This window comes from Panthera pardus, unplaced genomic scaffold (assembly GCF_024362965.1).
Source record: "Panthera pardus isolate Hobbes unplaced genomic scaffold, ASM2436296v1 HiC_scaffold_11, whole genome shotgun sequence".
NCBI lineage: Eukaryota > Metazoa > Chordata > Mammalia > Carnivora > Felidae > Panthera > Panthera pardus.
Window position 1 is genome coordinate 73,934,588 of NW_026526666.1, and position 20,404 is coordinate 73,954,991.

General features: G+C 55.6%; 2 protein-coding genes and 1 long non-coding RNA gene across 3 annotated transcripts; 2 read left to right on the plus strand and 1 right to left on the minus strand.

The window, feature by feature from the left end:
* Positions 1–4,888: 4,888 nt before the first annotated feature.
* GUCA2A (guanylate cyclase activator 2A) lies at positions 4,889–6,287 on the plus strand. Its single transcript, XM_019429179.1, has 3 exons — positions 4,889–5,020; positions 5,460–5,655; positions 6,048–6,287. Exons 1-3 carry the CDS (start codon positions 4,946–4,948, stop codon positions 6,110–6,112), a joined length of 336 nt encoding a protein of 111 aa, XP_019284724.1. The 5' UTR covers positions 4,889–4,945; the 3' UTR covers positions 6,113–6,287.
* A 2,734-nt stretch (positions 6,288–9,021) lies between these two features.
* LOC109254890 (uncharacterized) lies at positions 9,022–10,210 on the plus strand. The gene is made up of 2 exons (XR_002075012.2): positions 9,022–9,101; positions 10,046–10,210. It is a non-coding gene; the product is annotated as an uncharacterized LOC109254890 (long non-coding RNA).
* Positions 9,557–12,033, minus strand: GUCA2B (guanylate cyclase activator 2B). The gene is made up of 3 exons (XM_019429177.2): positions 11,886–12,033; positions 10,580–10,766; positions 9,557–9,845 (listed from the first exon to the last, which is right to left on the minus strand). The coding sequence occupies exons 1-3, from the start codon at positions 11,973–11,975 to the stop codon at positions 9,784–9,786; spliced, it is 339 nt and encodes a 112-aa protein (XP_019284722.1). The 5' UTR covers positions 11,976–12,033; the 3' UTR covers positions 9,557–9,783.
* Between the last annotated feature and the right edge of the window lie 8,371 nt (positions 12,034–20,404).

Genomic DNA, 20,404 nt, shown 5'->3' on the forward strand with positions numbered 1-20,404 from the left:
GGGATGTGAGATGACAACCAGACACACCCTCTGTCCACTCCCCCGCTGCCCCCTGGAGCATCAGTGAAAGAGCCTGCCTACCCCAGGGCCTGGGGGAGAGGAGGGACCCCTCCAGCCCAGCCTGGACTTGGATCAAGCCAATAGGCTTCAGATGCCAACTCAGCAGGCATTTCCTGTGTAACACTGGGCACTCTCTTCCGACAGCCTCTGTTTCCTCTTCTGTAAAATGGGGATCATTGACCTACTTCCTGGAGTCTGACTCAGCAGCTGCTCCTTTCTTCTTCCCCTTCTTTAAAGATGGGAGCCTGGGGCCAGGAAGATAGTGCGGAGGTATGGACTGAGTAGATGTTGAATCCTTTCTTTGGAATTGGTGAGAACTGACTTCTTTTCTGGAACTTTTCAGCTTTATGACCGTAGCTGCGGCCAAGCCCATATGGCAACGAATCCGAAAAGTTGCACCTTCCACTAGGCCTAGGTAGCCACGTGCTCGTGTCTGCACTTTATCCTCTTTGCTGGCTGGGTGCCCTGAGCAGTGCACTACCAGTACAACTGTACATGGCACCTGTGTATGCACCCTTGGGAAAGCCATGGTTTCTTAGCCTCTCAACTTTTTTTTTTTTCTTCAAAGAGAGGAATGCCTTTTTATTTTTCTTTTTTAATGTTTTATTTAGTTTTGAGAGACAGAGCGTGAGCGGGGGAGAGGCAGAGACACAAAATCTGAAGCAGGCTCCAGGCTCTGAGCTGACAGCACAGAGCCCGACGCGGGGCTCGAACTCACGAACCGCGAGATCATGACCTGGGCCAGAGTCGGATGCTTAACCAACTGAGCCACCTGGGCAACCCAACCTCTCTAGGTTTCTGAGCTTCAGTGTACTCATCTATAAAGTGGGGTCCTACAGTTATTTCTTCCAGGGCTCCTGGGTGGCTCGGTTGGTTTAGTGTCTGGCTCTTGATTTCGGCTCAGGTCATGGTTCCGGGGGCATGGGATCGAGCCCTGCCTCAGGCTCCACGCTGAAGCATGGAGCCTGCCTGAGGTTCTTTCTCCCTCTCCTGCCCCTCTCCCCACTCTCTCTCTCTCAAATAAAAAAAATTTTTTAAATATTATTTCTTACATATTCCCAGAAGTGTTAAGAATTTCACATACACTGCAACTCTTTCTCTTAGAGGAACCAGAACCTGTTACACCCTCCAGCACATGTTTACAACCGGACGGGGAGCCTGTGAAATGTGAGCCACGCCCTCTTCAAGGTCACACATATCAGAGACTCCCGCCTGGGCTCTGGTCCGGGCCTTTCTTGCTGGAGTCAGCGGGGGGCCTCTGGCCCTGGCGGACCGGGCCTCGGCGGACCCAACTTTGACGTGCACGCTGGAACCAGGCTGAGTTAACCGCTGGGCAGAAAGGAGTAGCACCAGGCATCTTCTCAGGCAGCTGCTGGTGGGGGTGAGGGGTGGCTGGCTTCCACACCTGTAGAGCACTTAGTCCATAATGGGTGTCTGACAAATATCCATCCACGGCTATTGCAAAAACCACTACCTTCCTGATCCCCTAAGGGCTCAGCAGCCCCACTAGATGCCAGGCCTTGTGTGAGCACTGGGGTCACAACAAAGCACGACACAGGTTCTGCTTCCAGGAGCTCACCGGAGAGTGGGCAGGACAGACAGGTTGGCAGGTTTTACAGTGGGAAAGGGTAGGTAGGAGGTTGGTGGAGCCCAGAGGAGGTAGAGATGGTCTTAAGCCAGCCTTACTGGAGCTGGGCGTCAGGGAGGAAAGTTTCCTGGACAATCCGAAATTCGCAATGGGGTTGTCTCCACTTTTCGGATGTAGAAACTGAGTCTGGGAAAGGCCACACAGCTGTTCACTGATGGGGCTGGGACCCTAGGCCAGGGCTGCCTAGCTTCAAAGCTGGAGCTTTGTCACCGACAGCAGGTCTGGGCCCTGCCTCCCGGTTCATTCTTTGGGGCGCTTTTGGGATTCCGGTTGAAGGGTGAGCAGGGGCTGATCATGAGGGGCCTTGAATGCCAGGCCAGGGAGTCTGGGCTTTCTTCTGAAGGTCTGGGACAGCCACGGATGGGTTTTCGGGTAGGGCAGCAGGTGGTAGAGGCAGAATGGCCTGGAAGGCTACAGAGGAGCAGGAGTTTGCCAAAAGAGGTGGCCTCGGATGTGGAAAGCACAACAACCCCAGCCTCCCCTGCTCCCCATAAGGAACGAAGAGGGGTGTTGGGTGTCCTGGGGACCAATGCCTCAGGACTCAGGTGTGGGCCCGGGGTTCCAGAAGGGCCCCAAGATCCAGCCCCCGGCAGGGAGGGGGCCCGAACTCACACCTGGGCCAGGGCTGGGCTGGGAGGGTACGGGAAGGGGAGCTGGTTCCCATTTCCCAGGGCAGACATCAGAGGTGGAGTTAGGTAGGGCAGGGCCCAAAGTCCTGAGGGCAGGGAGCTATTTCCTCTTTCCCACAGTGTGAACTGTGTTAACTACGTCACTCCTGCAGCCCCCACCCACTCCAGTCCCGCCTGGCACCAGACAGCCCCCGGCTAGGGGGCTGTGGGACAAAGAGGCTCTAAGAACCAAAGCCCCTCAGTCCCTCTGTTCCTCAGGAGGGGAAAGACAAAAAAAACCAAAGCAAGCCAGAAATGGGGCTCTCCCAGCACACAGCAGCCCCACCCAAGCCTCATCCTTAAACTATATTTCAGTTTCCTTGAGTCCCCCACTGACGCAACCCTGATCCCAAACCCAGTCCTAACCAGCATCCACATCATTGGCAATCCCGACATCAACTCAATCTCAGACGCACCCCAATTCCAAACCTCACCCTGAAGTCCCGCCCCACCCTCCGCTCCCTCTAACCTTGGCTCCCGACTTGAACTCCTACACTAACTGCTTGTCTGCCTTGCCGCAGCTTAGCCCCGACCCCAGCCCAGAACCTCAGGCTGACCCTAAGCAGCTTTCCCCTTACCCCAGCTGTACCCCGGATCTGTACCTGGTGTTCACCTCCATCCCAATCACAGCAGACTCTACCCTTACGCAAACGTCTAGCCTCACCTTCAACCTGGACTCCATCCATAACCCTACCAGACCCTATCCCATCTCTGACCCTCCCCGCGGGTGCGCTCCCACCCAGCACTCAGCTAGCAGAGGCCGCCACGTGGCTGGACTGCATGTGCAGACCTTGGGGTGCACACACATACACACGCCCCTCAGCATGCACAGACATGCACGCACTCCAACGTGCCCCACCCTCGGCTGGACTCCTCCAGCTCCTTCTTCAATACTTACTCTCTCCACCGAGCGGTTCCTGCCCCTCTCCCAGCTTTCCTGGCTTCTAGCCTGGTTTGTTTGTACATTAGAACCACGGAGCTCCCAGGGCTTTCCTTCTTCTGTGTCCTGGAGGCCTGTCTCACAACAGAGTCCGATGAACACCCACTGGACCAGGGCAAGTCCTCGTGGTGATCAGAGTCTAGAGGGGCAGAGACATACACCCGGGTAATCCTGCCCAACATTCCCGGTAGAGGAACGTGCCTGCTTCTATGGGAGCTACAAGAGGCAGCTAGGGATGGAGTGGGGGTTCTTTGGTCCGGGTCTTAAAGTTTGAGGAGGAGTTCACCTAGTGACAAGGGTGGCAGATAAAATAGCACGTTCAAAGGCAGGGAAGCATGTTCAGGAAGGGTTGGGGAGGTGAGCCTGGTAAGAAAGGCCAGGGCAGGGCGGTTAGGCTGGTCTAGTTGGGGAAGAAAGGGGGTAGGAGGAAAGGCACACATGGTGGGGGTAGTCGGAAGGCAGAAACAGCGGGATGGAGAGGGCTGGGGGAGCAGCGGCCAGGGTATCTGGAGGGAGAGGGGAGGAGTTCATTCTAAGACCATCTGAGACTGAAGGACAGACGGGAGAGCCAGGTCAGCACAGGCAGGCAGGTGGTCACCAGAGGGGTCAACCGGGGCCAGAAGCTGCTGATATTGATCAAAATAATAATAATAATAATAATAATAATAATAATAGTAATAGCTGAATGAGCTTTCACCGAGTGCTTCCTGTGTGCCAGGCACCGAGCTGAGCATTTGTATGACATCATTTAATCCCCAGCATGAGCCCACCAGGTGGGTGGTATTAGAATTATTGATCCACAAGGGATACTGAGGCTCAGAGGAGAAACAATTTGCCCAAATTCATGCACATTAAAATCAGGCAGCAGGTAGGACTTGAACCCAGGCCTGTGGGACAGGAAGAGCTGAGGCCTCCCTCAAAGTCATAGTGGCCAAACCTAGGACCTGCCTTGGCCTGCGACTCATCTCTCATCATTTGAAGCCCCCTTGGAAGCCCCTCCTCCCTGCAGGCTGAACTCCTCGCATTTCCCTGAATATTCCAGACCGTGTTCACCTCCTGGATGTTCTGCATATAGCGTCTTGTGCAAGAAGTGGCCTTCTAACCCTTGCCCCTTCTCTAAGAAAATTCCACCCCTTCTCCAGAACTCAGCCCTGGCACAACCTCCTTTGGGAAATCTTTCTGAACTGCCTGCCCCAGGCTGGGTGAGGGGGCACCACCCTGGCCTCTCTACCTCCCAACCCCCACTCCCTGACCACCCTGCATTACCACTGTCTAGGCCTCCCTCCTTAAGGGCTGGGCTCGGTCTGCAGCCCCACCCCAGCCAGGGCCGGCCTACAGCAGGTGTCAGTGAGTGCGTGTGGTTGGTGAATGAACACAGGACCCACCTGGCTAGGGGTTAAAGTAGGAAGGAGCTCAGGGTGGGGCGGGGCTTCTGCCGGGCTTCTGGGACTGATCTCTTATTTGCCAGGGCTGTCTCCAGCCTTATCTGGTTAGGCCTGAGTTGAAAGCAAGCTGGTGACATGCTGACATGGTTCCCGGGTTACTCAGTAACCTTGCCCTCTTTAAAAATCCCACTGTTTCCCCCTGGCATCCAGAACCGACCGCTTCTCCCTCCTGGGCACTGCTGCCATGAATACCTTCCTGCTCTCTGCACTGTGCCTCCTCGGGACCTGGGCAGTCCTGGCAGGGGGAGTCACCGTACAGGTAAATCCTCTGTCCCTACCCCGGCCCGGCTTGCTCTCTGCTCCCAGTTCCCAGGGCCCGTCCCCTGAGAAAGCACCCCCTCTTTCTGGAGCTGGAGCAAGGTCTCAGGTGTGGCCCTTTCTCAGGAACCTGTTTCTCAGTCCTGTCTCGTATGCCCTCCCCTTCAAACTTGGACAGAAGAGAAATCACCATTTGGGAAAGCGGGTTGATTAGCCAATTTACTGAGAATGGGATTATTAGTCCCATTTTTCAGAGGAGGAAAATTGAGCCTCAGAGAGGTTCTGTAACTAGCCCTAGGCACACGGCTGGGAAGTGAAGGAGCTAGATTCAGTTCTAGACCTTCCTCTCAGCCAGAGCATCGACCTGGGTCTTGGGAACCATGCGGACATCCCAGAGCAGGCTGTAGTCTGGCCTGACACTCTGAACTTGTCTCTCTCAGGATGGAGAGTTCTCTTTTTCTCTGGAGTCAGTGAAGAAGCTCAAAGACCTTCGGGAGCTCCAGGAGCCCAGCATTCGGAACCGTAGGAAGAGTGGTGGGCCCGTGGTTCCCAAAGCCTGCAGCCACCAGAAGTTTCCCGAAGAACTCAAGCCTCTCTGCAAGGAGCCCAATGCCCAGGAGATCCTCCGGAGGTTGGGTGAGTAGCCACCTCCCTGGTGGGTGGGGCCTGGGAACTCCCTGATTGGTGGCACGGGAGGGGGATGTGCTCTGATTGGTGGGTCTGATGAGGCGGTCGTAAGTAGTTCTAAGTTGTAATTGGTGGAGCTTGCTCTAGGAAGATCCCCGCTCTGGCTGATGATTCGTTGGTAGTTCTGCATCCCGCCCCTCCGGCCTTAGCAATTGCTCCTTCTGGGCGGCATCTCCACTTTGACTGGCTGGCTTGAGCGCTACCTGTTTGAGGGGGAAAGGCCAGCCGGTCGGAGAGGACAGGCTTGGGTTTCTCCTGGGGACTCCGGGGCAGATGTCCAAGCTCTGGCTCAAGGGAGGGCGGGGCCTTGGCTCTCTGGGCGCCCCATCTCTCCTGCGCAGAGGCCATCGCCGAGGACCCGGACTCGTGCGAGATCTGTGCCTTCGCTGCCTGTGCTGGATGCTAGGACGGTCGGCTCGCTGCCTCCTGCCCCGGCCGATGCTCCCACTGCCCGCAGCTCGGCCTACCCTGCCCCCAGGGGAGGCGTGAAGAGGGCGTGGCCTGGGGCGACCTGCGCAAGCCCGGCCCCTGCCCCCCAAGATCCCCTCCGACCCTCAGCTAATAAACCAGATCCCAGAGTACTCCTGGTGTCGATCTTTCATCTGCCAGCCGACTCATCACCCAGCTTTATGGGTGCCTACCCTGCCCTCAAGCTCAGAGTTTACTGTATGAAGTGCAAGGACCCTCTCTCCCTACTGAACTGGGGCTGCCATCGCACACAGGCACTGAGGGGACCTCAATCTGCAGGCCACCAGCTGGGGGGAGGGTGGTGGAGCAGAACCTCTGCTTTTCTTTCACCTCCTCCGGGCGGGTTGGGGGAGGGCACCAAAGTCTCTAAGCCCTGAGTGAGCTCAGGAGTCCCTGGTCTGCATGTCCAGCCCAGTTTGGGTGGCTGTGAGACTGGCCCCAAACTCTGCGGTGTTCAGGGGACCCCCAGCCCTGGTTCCCTGACCACCTCAGCGTTGCCTCCTGCCCTACCCCCTGGGACTCACCCCTTCCTCTGCTCCCCTCACCTGTGCTCTGCTCCTCTTCCCACACTCCTGGCCAGATAAACTCCTGCTCAGGTGCCAAGGTTGTGCTTCTATGGCCCCTCCCCAGAAGCCTTTCTTTACCCTCCCAGGGGGGTCTTCATGCTCCCGCTTTGTCCTCTGTGCTCTGTGGGCACTTTGATCACCCATGCCCCTTGCGAGGCTCTGGCCACCCTGAGCCATAATGGCTTCTGTGCCAGGGGAGTCTCTCTGACCCCCAGAGTGGGTGAAACCCACCACGCCAATGATTGCATGAGGATATAACCTAGGGCAGGCAAAAGCCAGAGATACCCAGTTCCAGCCCCATACCACATACTGTGCAATGCTAGGAGAAGTCACTTTCCCTCTCTGTGCCTCAATCTCCTTCCCTGTAAAACTAGGACTGTACTAGTATCTGCCACCCAGGCTGGGAGAAGTAAACCAAAACATGGGGAACCAGAGCCAAGCTGAGAATGGTTCAGACAGGGGTGAGGAGGCGAGGCATGGAGGGCTGCTTGTTAGCAAAGTTAGAGGGAATGGGCAAAGAGGAGGTGACCAGGGTATTTCTTGGGGAGTCAGGCAGAGAAGTGTCATGGGGTGATTGAGGCAGAAGTCCTTGGGCCGCAGAATTCAGAGGGCGAGGTGTCTTCAGGGCCAGGTCAGGGGAGGCTCTGCAAAGGGGAGGGGTGGCAGGCATCTGCACGAGTGTTTGGGATAGGCACTGGGGTGGATGGACATTCAAAACCAATCTGGAGGGAGGGAGGCCGAGGGCGTTCCAGAAGGGGGAGTAGGTGCGGACCTAGAAGTGGGAAGGTCCAAGGCACTAGAATGGTTCAGTCTGGACAGGGTGGGTCCTGGGAGGCACCCAGGGCTGGGTTTGAACCTGACCATGTCACTTACAAGCTGTGTACAAATAATGCACGCAAATGTGTATGTAATGCTACTTACCCTACGAACCAAGTCTCCCTGAGACTTGGTTTCCTCATCTGAAAATGGGGATGATGACAGCACCTCCCAGGGCTGCAGGGGATTTGATGTGACGCATGCTGGGGCAGAATCATGAAACGCTCCCACTCTGGAGCTGAGCTCTGGGTGTGAATCCTGGCTCTGCCTGTTACCGGCTGTGTGACTTTGGCCAGTTACTTAGCGTCTTTTCTCTTCAGTCTCCTTATCTGTGAAATGGGGATCACAAGAATCCCTACTTGGTAGGGTTGAGGGAAGGTTAAATGCAGTCACATAGGAAAAACTCTGAGAGCCCTGCAGGGCCCATAGTGGACACTTCTGCGGCTGCTATTATTACAGTTTCTGTGTAGATGGCTCAGCTTGAGCCTGGCACATAGTAGGTGGTCGGTCAGTGGCATTTCCCTTCACTGCCTCCTCCCCAGGCAGGTGGACACCCAGCGTAGCTGAAGGGAGCAGTGGGAGCGAGGCCAAATGGTACCTTTGGGCTCAGTTTAGAACGGAGAGGGCGTGCTGGGGAGCCCCAGAAGGATAAGGGGCCCTGTCAGAGCAGGGCTGCGGGGTTCCCCTGGCATGTTGGGCACAGAGAGTCTGCAGGATGCAGGGCCAGGGAGGAAGGTCTGCCTGGCCTGGGGAAATGTGATAAGGGCTCATCTCGAGTGGTGGTAAGAGAAGAGAGGGCCCCGAGAGTCACAGGAGGCATTGCAAAGGCCCCAGCCAGCCTTGCCCGTGGGGTGAGGGAGAGGAAGGAACTAGAACTCTGGGGTTTGTGGCCTGGTCAAATGGGGGGCTGTGGGGCTCATGAGCAGAGCTGGGCGGTTGGGATGGGGAGCTGGTCTGGGGAAATTCGCCATGGCCTTGGCCCTGGGTGATCTGAGTTCAGAGATCACCACCCCTTTATGCCTGGCTCTCCTCTCTGGCTGCCTGGGACAGGGGCTGTGGAGGAGCCCATCGTGTGGAAGGGCCCTTCTTCAGGGAATGCCCAGCACGGCTCCTGCCTTGAGTGAAGGAGTGGGCTGCAGCTGCAAGGGTGTTGCATCAGGTGTCATCAGCGTGGCCGAGTCACAGGGAGGTGGCAACAAGATGCTTCAGAGCATGGGCTCTGTCCCCGACTGCCTGGGAAGAAGTCCGCTTTGCCACGTTGCCGAGCCTGTGGTCTTGGGCGAGCTGGTTCTCTGTCTGTACCTGGGTCTCTTTATTCATAAAGTGGAGTATTTATAATAGCACCTGCTTCATCAGACAGTTTTGAGGACTCAGTGAGTTAATAAGTGCAAAGCATTTAGAATAGGGCCTAGGGTATAGCGAATGCTCAGTAGATGTTGGCTATTATTGTTATTATTATTCCTCAGGGCCGCCAGGATGGAGTGAGGGAGGAAAGTTCTTCCTTCCATCTAGAGCTGGCCAGAGGGTCCTGGGGAGCCCAGGAAGGTAAGGATAAGGGCCAAGGCCCCTCTTCTCGGGAGCCCCGGGGTGGAGGCAGAGCAGAAAATGGGCCTGGGGAGGGGGCACCACGTGGTTCTTCCCTGCACCCACTACTCCTGCAGCCCCACCTCCTGGGGGACGCTCCCTGCCCTCCCTGCCCCCTGGTTGTCGCTCTGGCTCTGCGGCTGGGCCAGCGCTTGGGCTCGGCTTGTGGGGTCAGGTGGGAACAGGTGCTCCATGGTTTCTTAGGTCTGTGATTGTGCGAGACTCATTTCACTCCCCCGGCCCGCATCCTGGAGCCTCCCTCCTCCTATATGAAATAGGGCTTGATGAACCAACTCCCCAGGTGCTGGAAACTGGGAAATTCCTGACCATATCATTAGATCAACCTTTTTCCTCAACCGCTCAGCTACCCGAGCGCCTCTGCCCATGGCCCCCGGGGATGAACAAATGGACTCCAGACTCCGTGTGTAGGTGGGGAATCTTTATTCAGCAGCAGGGTTGCCTCAGGGGCCAAACTCTCCTCCAACCAAGTGTCCAACTGCTTTGTGCCCGATCTAGCCGCTCGAGCCTCTGGCTGGTGGTGATGACCTCAGGGTCCCCCCCGGAACTCGGGTGGGGGTGCAGGCTCTGAAGGCAGCGGGCTGGGGACAAAGTGTCCGGGGTGGGCTCAGGATGCCCAGCCATCTCAGAGGCAGCCGGTACAGGCGACATTCACACACAGCTCACAGTCGTCATTAGCCATGGTCCCTGGGCAGGGGAGAAAACCGGTCAGCTGACCCTGCCCGTGAACCACGTGTGGTCCAGGGAGCTGCTGGCCGGGCAGCCAGAGAAGGCTGCTTCGGAGGGGGCCTGAGGGCGAGGACCAGCATCTTTCTCACAGATCAGGAGCATGATGCTGGAGAAGCAGAGAGTGACTCGGGTTCAAGTCCCGGCCCTCTCCTTCCTAGCGGGGCCTGGGCGTGCCTCTTACACTCTCCGGGCTGGAGTTTCCCTGCTGACTCTGTGGACAGCATCAACTGACAGGGTGGCCGTGAAGAGAGAAGACCAGCAAAGGGACTGACACAGGCCTGGCACTTAGTAGGTGCTCAACAAATGCTAGTAAGTCGCTATTGTCACTGGCCAGTTCTGCTTCTTCCCTCACATTTCAGCTTAGATGTCACCTCCTCTTGGAAGTCTTTCAGACTCCTTATGCCACCCCAGACATGAGCCATCTCTCCTCTGTGTCCCCCGTGCTTCCCCATCAGCCACCGTATTGCAGGCATGGCCTACGGGTCTGTTGTCCGGTGCCCCCTTCCCTCCCATCCGTGACGTCTGGTAGGACAATCGACGGTCCAGGTTGCCAGGGCCTGAGGGGGCAGGCCTTGACTCTCCCTGGCCCGGCCACTGGGTGCTTAATGGAAAGAACGGGCAGTGGAGGAGCTGGGGTGTGGGCAGGAGAGGGAGCCAGAGGCAGGAAGCTTCGCAGGGGTGGGGGCACTCACTCAAAGCCTGGAAGACGCTGGCCGCTTCCCTGGATGCACAGATGGGCTGGAGGTCCTGTGGCAGGGCTGGGTGGTGACACACGGAGGGCACGACGCTCTGGGCCTGGAGGCGGGGGTTGGGCAGCCACTGCTGCTCCAGGTTACTCAGCTTCTTCACTGATTCCAGCTGGACCTGGAAGCCTTGGTACTAGGGGGGCAGAGGAGAGGAGATGAGAGGGATCCGCAGAACTTTCCCTGTTCTCATGGGGGGTCCAGGCCATACTCAAAGGACAGCCTGGGAGGTGGGAGCAGGCACCTGCCACTTCACACCCCATCGTGCCTCAGGCCCCCAGGAACTGTAGATGAGGATCCGATGGGGCTGGGGAGCAGGTGGTTCAGGGCACGGGCTTTGGAGACCAGTGTAAACCCCCTCCCCCACCCCGGTTCAAATCCCAGCTCTTCCCAATAGGCCGCCTGTGTCTTCTGCACCCTGAGAGTCATCTGGCAAATGGCCCCTCCCCAGCGCCTGCCACCAGTACAGTCCACGCTGGGTAACTGGGCGATCACCCCTGAACCGACGTGGCAAAATGATGGCAACCCCAAGTTGGCCGGGTTCCAAGGCCAGGGACGCAGGGGTGGGGGGAAGGTGACTCTTCCCGTCCCTCCCAAGGAGGCTCCACCCAGAGTTGGGAATGTGACAGGGCCACAGACCTCCCCACTCTTGCTGGCCAGCGGCATCCCACCGCCTGGCAGGCGGACCCTGCTTCCACGACTCCCTCCAGCCTCACGGTTGTCCAGGAAGGAGCCCCTGCCCCCCTGCTGTCTTCTCTCTGAGCCTTTGCATACGCTGTGCCCTCTGCCCTGAACTGTCCTTGTCCTCTGTGCCTAGCTACCTCCCGCTCATCTTGCAATATCAGCTCAGTTACCTGCCAGGGAAGCTCTTCGGGTGACTCTCCCCCGCTCCACCCATTCATGGGAGAATATAGGGAGCTGTGGGAGACCCCCCTCCTTCTGGGCTCCCGAAGGGCAGGGACTATGTCTTGTTCCACCTTCTGACCTCTGGCCAGGACCGGCCTTCTGATAGAGCAATGCTGAATAGCAGCGGTTTATTATTGCCATCACTGCTATCATCACTCCTTTCAGCATTCTCGCTGCCGCCACCCACCAGCTGTCTTGGTCCCTGGGTCGTGCTTGGGTGTTGGGCTGAGCCCTGGGCCCACCAGCTCTTGCTCCCCTATATCCCATGACGTTTCTAACGTCCCCTCTCCATCCCAGCCCCTCACGGGGGGACCTTCAGGCAAAGGGCACACTGGCCGGAGGGACTCACCTGAATGTAGACTGACTGTGTGCCCTGCAGGAGCACCAGGAGGAACACAGCCATCCTGGACAGGAGTCCTGACGCCATCCTGCCGCGCATCTCACGCCGTCTGTATCCCGCTGCTGCTCCCACAGGCTCCCACCTGCTTCCCCAGCGAGCAGCTCTTTATAGGCCAGGCTCCAGTACCCTAGCCACTCATTAACTGGCCAGCTGGGGCGGGGTTGACAGCTGGTTGGCTGGCTGGGGGTGATGAGGGCAGAGAGGCCCAGAGAATTCAGAAACAAGATACTATGTGTCAGGCACCTGTGCGGGTGGCTCTGTGGGAGGGCCTTGGATGCACCCCTCTCTTTAGCTCTGTGAGACACCTATTCACATGGAATGATGGAGAGACCATTGTACAGACTGGGAAAGTGAGGCCCAGGAGGTGAATTCACTTGCCTCAGGTCACCAAGCTAGTCAGTGACACAGCAGGGACTCAAGCGTCTTTGACTCAGGTCAGCCTATGGTCCTTTCTCCGGGCAAAGGAGGCAGATAGACAGGCTGGTCCAGGGTGAGATGGGCAGACACAGGACTGATGTCAGCACTCTCCGTGGCTCTGGACCTGATTGTCTCCTGACCCTCCACCGGGTTCAGTTTAAGGCCCCTCCTCCTGATCAGTCCCCACCTGGGCCCTCAACCTGCCTCTCTCTGCCACCTGCAAATGGTGCTCGGGACCCTCAGGCCATGTTTGACCCATCTCGCCTGTCCGTGCCTCGCAGAAGCCAATCGCCTAACCCAGCATGCTATTGGGTTAGAGGAGGAGGAAAGAATGCCGACCTTGGGGACAGATTGACCTCGGCTCGAATTCTGGTCCTGTTGCAGCTCTATCAGTTTGGACAAGTCACCTCAACGCTGACTGAGCCTCTTTCCCCTTCCATCAAATGGGCATAATGACAAAATCCACTGCATGAGGTTGCTGTGGGGGTGATGGGGCCGGGTCCACTGAGTAATACTTGCCCCCTAATCTCCTTCTAGGCAATGTGTAACCCACTATATCCGTGGCTGAAGGTGGGGTCAGAGAGAAGAGGACAAAGTCCGCGAGGGTGTTATCACCACTGCCACCAGGTAGCTGTAAACAGTGCCTGAGAGTCAGGACTCACCTCTGCCGGACAGGGAGCCTGGCATGTGATAGGCACCCCACACGTGACATTGAATTGAAGCCCAGGTGGCCCAGCTAGGTATCTGAGGCTCACTCTCCAACCTGTGGTTCAAATTTGCTGTCATCACATGTCCTAAGACAAACCCTACCTGCACATGCCTTTGCTGACGCATTCTACCTGCCTAGGATGCCCATGTCCCTTTCTCTTAACTTGGCAGGAAATGGAGAAGGGCTGGAGTGAACTCTGGCATTTCCTATGTCTAGCTCTGGATCCAGACTTCAGCCTTTATTGTTTAGAGTATGAAGGAATTAACGCGCCCTTACACGCTTTCTCATCGTTAAACTGAAAAGAATCGTCGGGAACCATAGCTCTCGTTTCTTGAACAGGCCCCGCGTGCTAGGCCTGGTTTATGTGCACGAGTCCTTCGAATCCTCTAGGAGAGGTGTAATGGTTGTCTCCATTTTCCAGATGAGTAACCTGAGGCCTGACAAGGTCAAGCACCATGTGAGTGAGAGGGAAGAGCAGGCTTTATCGCTGAGATTCTTGCATCTGCTCAGCTGATGGTGTTCTAGAAAATGGAACTTGGGCCTTGGAGGCAAGAAGATCTCAGTGCTTCTCAACTGTGTGACCTTGGATACCTCACTTAGCTTCTCCGAGCCTCTGTTTCTTCATCAGTAAGTGTGGGAAATAATGGACGACCTCATCGTGGCTTCATGGGACCAGTCCGATCCCAGAGGAACTGGTGACTCCCCCTGTCCCCAAGCGGACTGTCTCCCCAGCCAGCGTCTGGTCCACGGTGGCCACGCAGTCAGCGCTGGGTCGTCCACCTCTCCTTCTCCAGGGAGCTCTCCCTGACAAGCCCCATCTCTGAACCTACGGCTGGAACAGTTCTGATCTTTGGCTCCCGAACCCTTGCTTTCCCCATCAGAGCAAGCTCAGCCCCCCTGCCCCCACACCAAAGGGTGAGGAACAAACCTGGAGGGGCTGGAGACCCCCCTTTCTCTTCTCTGCCTTCCAGCTCCGCCAGCCAGGGCCCCTCATGTGTTCTTCTTTCCCTGGGAACAAGTTGTGTGACTTCCCTATCTGCCTAACATGACTCAAATTCATAGTTCAGCCCAGCTCCTCCTAATCACTTCACGAATGACCCATTATCTATCAAAACTAAACCAGTCACAGACACAAACCCTGCCCGCCGCCCCGTTCGGCCAGCGTACTCTGACGTTTCTCAGGGCGCTTCTTTCTTGAGGGACCTGGGAAACGACTGTCGCGCTAGCCTGTACTCTGGTCCCTGTGCGGAAGCCTCAAACACCCCAGCGGAGTGAGTGACAGCTCACTGTGTGTGTGTTTGGGAACGTCTATCTCCACACTGGGCTCCCCACTCAGGGCCCCCCCGCCGTGGTGCCCCAGAGCCTGTGACCCTCCCTGCCCCTAAACGGACCCCTTCCCCAGCAGAGCAGCGTTTGTCACAGCAGACCACCCTGTCTTTCTTGGAATAAAGCATTTTTTCCACTTGCCGACTGGGCCACCCGCTCCCCAGATTTTCTGCCAATCTCATTGGCTCATCTTCTCTGTTTCCTCAGAATGACCCAGGGACCCCAGGGCTCGATCCTCGGACCACTTTCCTGTGTCCATAGTCACCAGTGATCTGATCCAGTCTCAAGGACTTAAATGCCACCAGTGCCCTATTCTCTCCCTAACCTGGCCTCTCCCCTCTGTTCCAGACTCCTTTATTTATGAGCTCAGCATCTACCATAACAGTCGATGGCACTAACATCACCTCATTGCTCAGGCCGAAAATCTGAGTCATCCCTCATGCCTCTTTTTCTTTTATCTGCCAAATTCAATTCATTAGCAAATCCAGTTGGCTCTCCCTTTAAAATATTTCTAGACTCTAACCGTATCTCACCATGTCCACTGCTCCCCGAGGTCCAAGCTATCATCCCTGGTCATTGGTCTCACAGATTATTCCAACAGCCTTGTATTAGTCAGAATTCTGCAGAGAAACAGAAACAGAATATGAATACACACACACACACACACACACACACACACACACATATATCCTATTTATATATATATATAATTTATATCTTATCCTTCCTTTCTTTGTACAATCTATCTATCCCCCTATCAGCTACCTATCAATCAATCATCTAATCTATGTCTGTCTATCTATCTAGATGTTTTTTAAGGAACTGGCTTATTTCGTTGTGGGGCTGGCTAGTTTGAAATCTGGAGGGCAGACTGCAGACTGGCAGGCTGGAAATTCAGTTAAGAGTTGACACTGTAGTCTCGGGTCTGGGTCTTGAGTCTGGGTCTTGAGTCTGAGTCTTGAGTCGGAAACCTGTAGGACAGGTCAGTAGGTGGCAAACGCAGGCAGGGTCTTTCTGTGGCTGTCTTGGGGCAGATTTCCCTCTTCTTTGGGAAACCTCAGTCTTTGCTCTTCAGGCCTCCCACTAATTGGGTGAAGCCCATCCGTGTTATTCACTTCAAGTCTGCTGATTGTAAATGTTAATCACATCTGAACAAATATCTTCATAGCGACATCCAGACCGTTGTTTGACCAAACAACTGGGCACCACAGCCTGGCCAAGGGAGACCTTCGGCTAGATCTCTCTGTACCTGCTCTTGGCTTTCTTCAGGCCCTTCTCCACCTGAAGCAGCCAGAGTGATCCTATCACAGTCTAAGTGAGACCATGTCTCTCTTCTGCTCAAATCTAACAGCTTTCCAGTGTACTCAGGGTAAACCCAAAGGCTTCTACTGTTCTGTAAGGTTCCTTTGGCATCCCTCCAAAGATTTTGAGCTTATCTCCAAAGATTCCGCCCTTCACTCTCTGGATTCTGGCCACACTAGCTTCCTTGCTGTCACCCAAACACACTAAAGGTTGCTTACGTCGGGTCTTTGCTCTTCACCCACTATATATGTGGCTCACCTGTCACTTCATCTGGGTCTCTGCCTAAATGCCACTTGCCCAAAGAGATCTTGCCTGGCCATCCTACCTCAGAGAGCTTCCCCCATCAATCCTTGTTTTCTTAACTTGCTTTCCTGTAGCACTGGTCCTATATATACATTTTACTTCTTACATTTCTCCCCCTACTGGATTGTAAGCTCTATTAGAGTAAGGCATTTGTCCATTTTGTTCTCCCAAAACAGTATCTGGCACACGGCTGGTGCTCAGCTAACACCTGATGAGTTGAATAAATGAATATATTTGAAATATCTACTCCAGGAACCACTAGATGTTTGGCCTTGGACAGTATCCTACTTCTCTGAGCCTTATTCATCTCATCTAGCACCTTCCTGACACAGGCAAGGAGCCTGGCACGTGGTGCGTCTTCAAAAAATGCTGGTGATTATTATTTTCAGAGTTGAGAAATCATTTGTTTATCAAGAAACAGAATCCTCTTTGTGTCTTATGTGCTTGGCAAACTCTAAGGCATCCAATAACTTAGTCACCAAATATTTACTGATGGCCTACCATGCGACAAGCACCAGGGCAGGACCTGGTGGGAGTGCAGGTGTGGCTGTAGGGTGAGAGCTCTTAGCTATCCCTTTACATTCAAGGCTAAAATGGGAAAATGACAGATTTACAGAAGGGTCAGCATACTGGGTCCAATGCATGAGCAGGATCGATCTGGAAGGCCCTGTGTGGGCAGCTGTATAAGCCAAGGTGTGGTGGATTTCCCAGCAGCCTCCCAAATGAAATTTTGGCCTGTCCCTGGAGAAGTGGGTGACCTAGGGCATGGTTCTATTTTTTCTATGGCCAAAAGGAAACTCAGAATCAAATATATACCCCAATAATAGTAACCACATTGAATCTCATCCAGTCTATGTCTTCCCCTTTGTCTCTTTTCCCAGTCTATCCATATTGCACTGATCTTGCTCTCCACACACCCCCAACCCCACCCCACACACTTAACACCCACTCACCCCCTCCACCCACTCACCTTCCCCCACTCAGCCCCATCCACACACCTCCACCCACACCCCCCCACCCACACATCCCCACCCACTCACCCTCACTCTCATCCCCCACCCACACTCACCCTCACCTACTCATCCTCACCCCCACCCCACCCACACATCCCCACCCATACCCCACACACACCCACACACCCACACACCCACACACACTCCCCCTCCCCCTCCCTCCTCCACCCCACCCACAACCACACACACCCACGCACTCACCCTCACCAAGTCATCCTCACTCCCACCCACACCACACACCCCTCCACACACCCCCACACACTCACACACACCCACTCACCCAAACCCACCCACCCCCCACACACTCCTTTCTGGCTTGTGTATATTCTCACCAGCTTCACTGTTTTTATGGACTGGGGGTGGGGTAAGAAGTGTTTAAACACAAATACGTGAATCAGGGTTGCCCCCTGGTGATGGGCAGGTGACACTGCAGACAGAGAAAGATGAATTGCCTTTAATCCTCGAAGAATCCACGTCTTTCTGAGGCGCTGCTTGAGAGTTAATGGGTGAGCAGACATTTACAGTCTCTGATGTGAGGGGCAATGGGAAGGCTTGGTCCCCATGTGTATGCCTAGGTGGGGGGCGGGGGGGGGGCTCCTACCAGCACGGTCATGATGGTCACCGTCAGTGATGTTCCTTGGAGGTGCCAGGAAGGAAAACGTGTGAGGTTGTTTCGGAAAAGTTCCTGTTTGCTGGAAGATACCCAAGTCCTGTGGTCTCCAGATAGCAGATGCTGAGGTGAACAAAAAGGCTGAAATGGGGAAGAGAATGTTCAGGCCATGGGGAGGGGGGACCTGGCACTGAAATCGGGTCTTGGGGGGCAGCCAAGGGCCTGCTGGGGCAGCAAGAGAAACTGAGAAGAGACACTGGGCTTCCGGAGACCGGTGCTGCCTGAGCCGGGCTGTTCTGGTACAAGGGGTGGGTGTGTGCCTTTGACCCTGACTTCTGCCGGCATTTCTGCCTTCCCTCCCCTGTGTCAAAGGCAAGCGTGGCAAGTTGTGTGTGTGTGTGTGTGTGTGAACACGCACGTGTGAACGAGCGTGTGTGTGCGTGTGCGTACACGTGAGTGTGTTTGTGTGTATCTGTGCCCGTAGGGGTGAGAAGGATGTGTTGTGACTGTGCGCCCGTGTGAGTGTGTTTATGTGTCCACGTACGTGCATGTGTGAGAATAGCGTGCATTTGTATATGGGTACGGTTTCTGTGTCCGTGCACCTGTAGGTGTGAAAGCGTGGGTGTGTGTGTATCTGAGCGCGTGTGTGTAGGCACGTGCAAGAGCACGAGGGTGAGCAGATGTGTGTGCGAGTGGTGCATAGGAGCATGTGTGTGTGTGTATTTTTGGGTCGGCATGAGTGTGTACAGGTGAGGGTGTGTGAGTGCGTGTCCGGTGTTGGAAGGGAGGCCGTGCGCGTTTGCCTGCGGAGAGTGGCTGAGAGGGTTCCGTCCCACGTGGGAGACCCTGTGGCGTGGTGCCAGGGTGAGGGGAGGGCTCGCGGTGTGGACAGATGGAGGCTGGAGCCAGGCGGAGGTGGGCCTTCGGGCAGCTGACTTGAAGTGACGCAGGAGCCGGGAGGGTGTCCAGCCTGTGGCAGCCATATCAGAACGTTCTCCCTTCTTCCACTCCTCCCTCCTGCCAGTGGCCACCTGAATGGTATGGCTCTGGAGTCAGGCCGAGTGAGGTCCCACTACTGCCGGGTCTGGGGCCGGTCACCCACTTGTCTCAGTGTGAGCTCTCAGTGGTGAGGTGGGAACGACACCTGGCTGCAAAGTGGGGGTGATGAGGGTGAATGGGGGCAGTCGTGCCCGCTAGCGCTCGCTGGGAGCCGACGACACGCCGGGCCCCGATCTGAGGCCTTTGCAAGTGCAAACACGTGGCTTCCTCCTACAAGCCTGGGCAGTAGGCAACTCCCTTTTTAGAGAGAACACCGGGGCACGGAGAGCTTTGCTGACCTGCCTGAGAACCCACACCTTTAAAGTGGCAGAGCCCCCGCGCTGATGCCCTAAGCACTGTACGATCGGCCTCCGTGAGCCATAAGTGACTATGAGGCACCCCTCCCAGTGCTGGGCACATCGTAGACCCTCCACAGGTGTCCCCTCATCCCCTCCACTCTCTGTCCCTCCTAGGGCTTAAGGGATCAACTGAGGGAGAGAATGAGTCTTCTTCCCGTCCCCTGTGAACACCACTACACCACAGGAAGTTCCTGGATTCCTGGAATCCTGGTCGCTCGGAGAATAGACTCAGATGTTGGCTCGTGTAACCACACCACTGGCAACATCACAGCAACAACATATGGAGAGTGTAGAACATGGTTAGGCGTGATGCTTCGTTTGACCCACAAACGTTTACTAGGCACCTGGAAATGGAGAAGACAGTGTCGGTCTGCAAAGGGCCCATGGTCGATAAGGACAGATGAGGACGATGTCATGTGTTAGATGCAGGGAATGCGGAAGCTCAGGAGGTGCAGGAACCCCGAGAAGGCACCGCCTTCCTCCAGTGAGGAAGCAGGGAGCTTTCAGGCTCCTTCGGCCCTTTGCTCACATCTCATGCCTAGAATGCCCTCTCCCACCCTACTGGAGCACCAGCCCAGACCATGGCTCCCCATTCTCTCCTCTTCTGAGGAGTTCCTGCAGTCTTTGGGCCCCCCACGGTGGAACCGAGTGTCTGCTATCTTTATAATTCTGTTTTTGGTGCAAGGGACCCATCTGCACAGACTGTGTCCCCTCCAGGGTACAACCTCAATGTCACGTTCCTCAGGGACGCCCGTGCCTAGGTGGTCCCACGCAAGACGGGGACACACTCATCTTTACTGATGCTTGAGTCTGGGGGTTCTTTGTTTGCAGCCCCCGGGGCTGAACTGCTGAGGAAATCCTAAGTGCTGAGTCAGGGCCCAGCTTTGCCAAGCAGGATTGCGTTTCATTAAGTGGGGCTGAAACACAAATTCTCCGCAGCATTCATGGATCGATGTCCAAGGCGCAGCTGCCATTTATGTTTTAAAATTTGCAGTTGGGGATCATTGTGAAACTTGATTGCTCTGTCTTGGGGACGTCTTAAAGTCCAACTCCACAATAAAGCCAATCAGACTCAACCATCAAATGTCAAATAGGAGCTAATGAACCATTCACAGGCTTGGGAGAGAAATCAGGCAATCTCTTATTTCAGGATTATCCCTTCCAAATATTGAATCTGAACCGTAAGCAGAATTTGCTATAATTGCGTCCCCCTCCTCTCGGGCGTAGGGGATCATTGGCATTCACGTCATGTCTCGGCTTTCTGGAGAGAGGCTTGCCAAGCCGACCCACTGCTTTCCAGAGACACGTGCTCCTGGGGCATCATTCTGAGAGGGAGCAGGCAGGGGGTGCCGGGATTCCTCCTTGCCTTGTAGTGGAGCCTGTTGAGCTTG

Bases quoted from the DNA above. Each gene is read 5' to 3' on its own strand.
- GUCA2A (XM_019429179.1), top strand. From the start codon at position 4,946: ATGAATACCTTCCTGCTCTCTGCACTGTGCCTCCTCGGGACCTGGGCA. The intron at 5,021-5,459 runs GTAAATCCTCTG...TGTCTCTCTCAG, and splicing joins CAGGGGGAGTCACCGTACAG to GATGGAGAGTTCTCTTTTTC. The intron at 5,656-6,047 runs GTGAGTAGCCAC...TCTCCTGCGCAG, and splicing joins GGAGATCCTCCGGAGGTTGG to AGGCCATCGCCGAGGACCCG.
- GUCA2B (XM_019429177.2), bottom strand. From the start codon at position 11,975: ATGCGCGGCAGGATGGCGTCAGGACTCCTGTCCAGGATGGCTGTGTTC. The intron at 10,767-11,885 runs GTGAGTCCCTCC...CTGCCCCCCTAG, and splicing joins CACAGTCAGTCTACATTCAG to TACCAAGGCTTCCAGGTCCA. The intron at 9,846-10,579 runs GTGAGTGCCCCC...TCCCCTGCCCAG, and splicing joins CAGCGTCTTCCAGGCTTTGA to GGACCATGGCTAATGACGAC.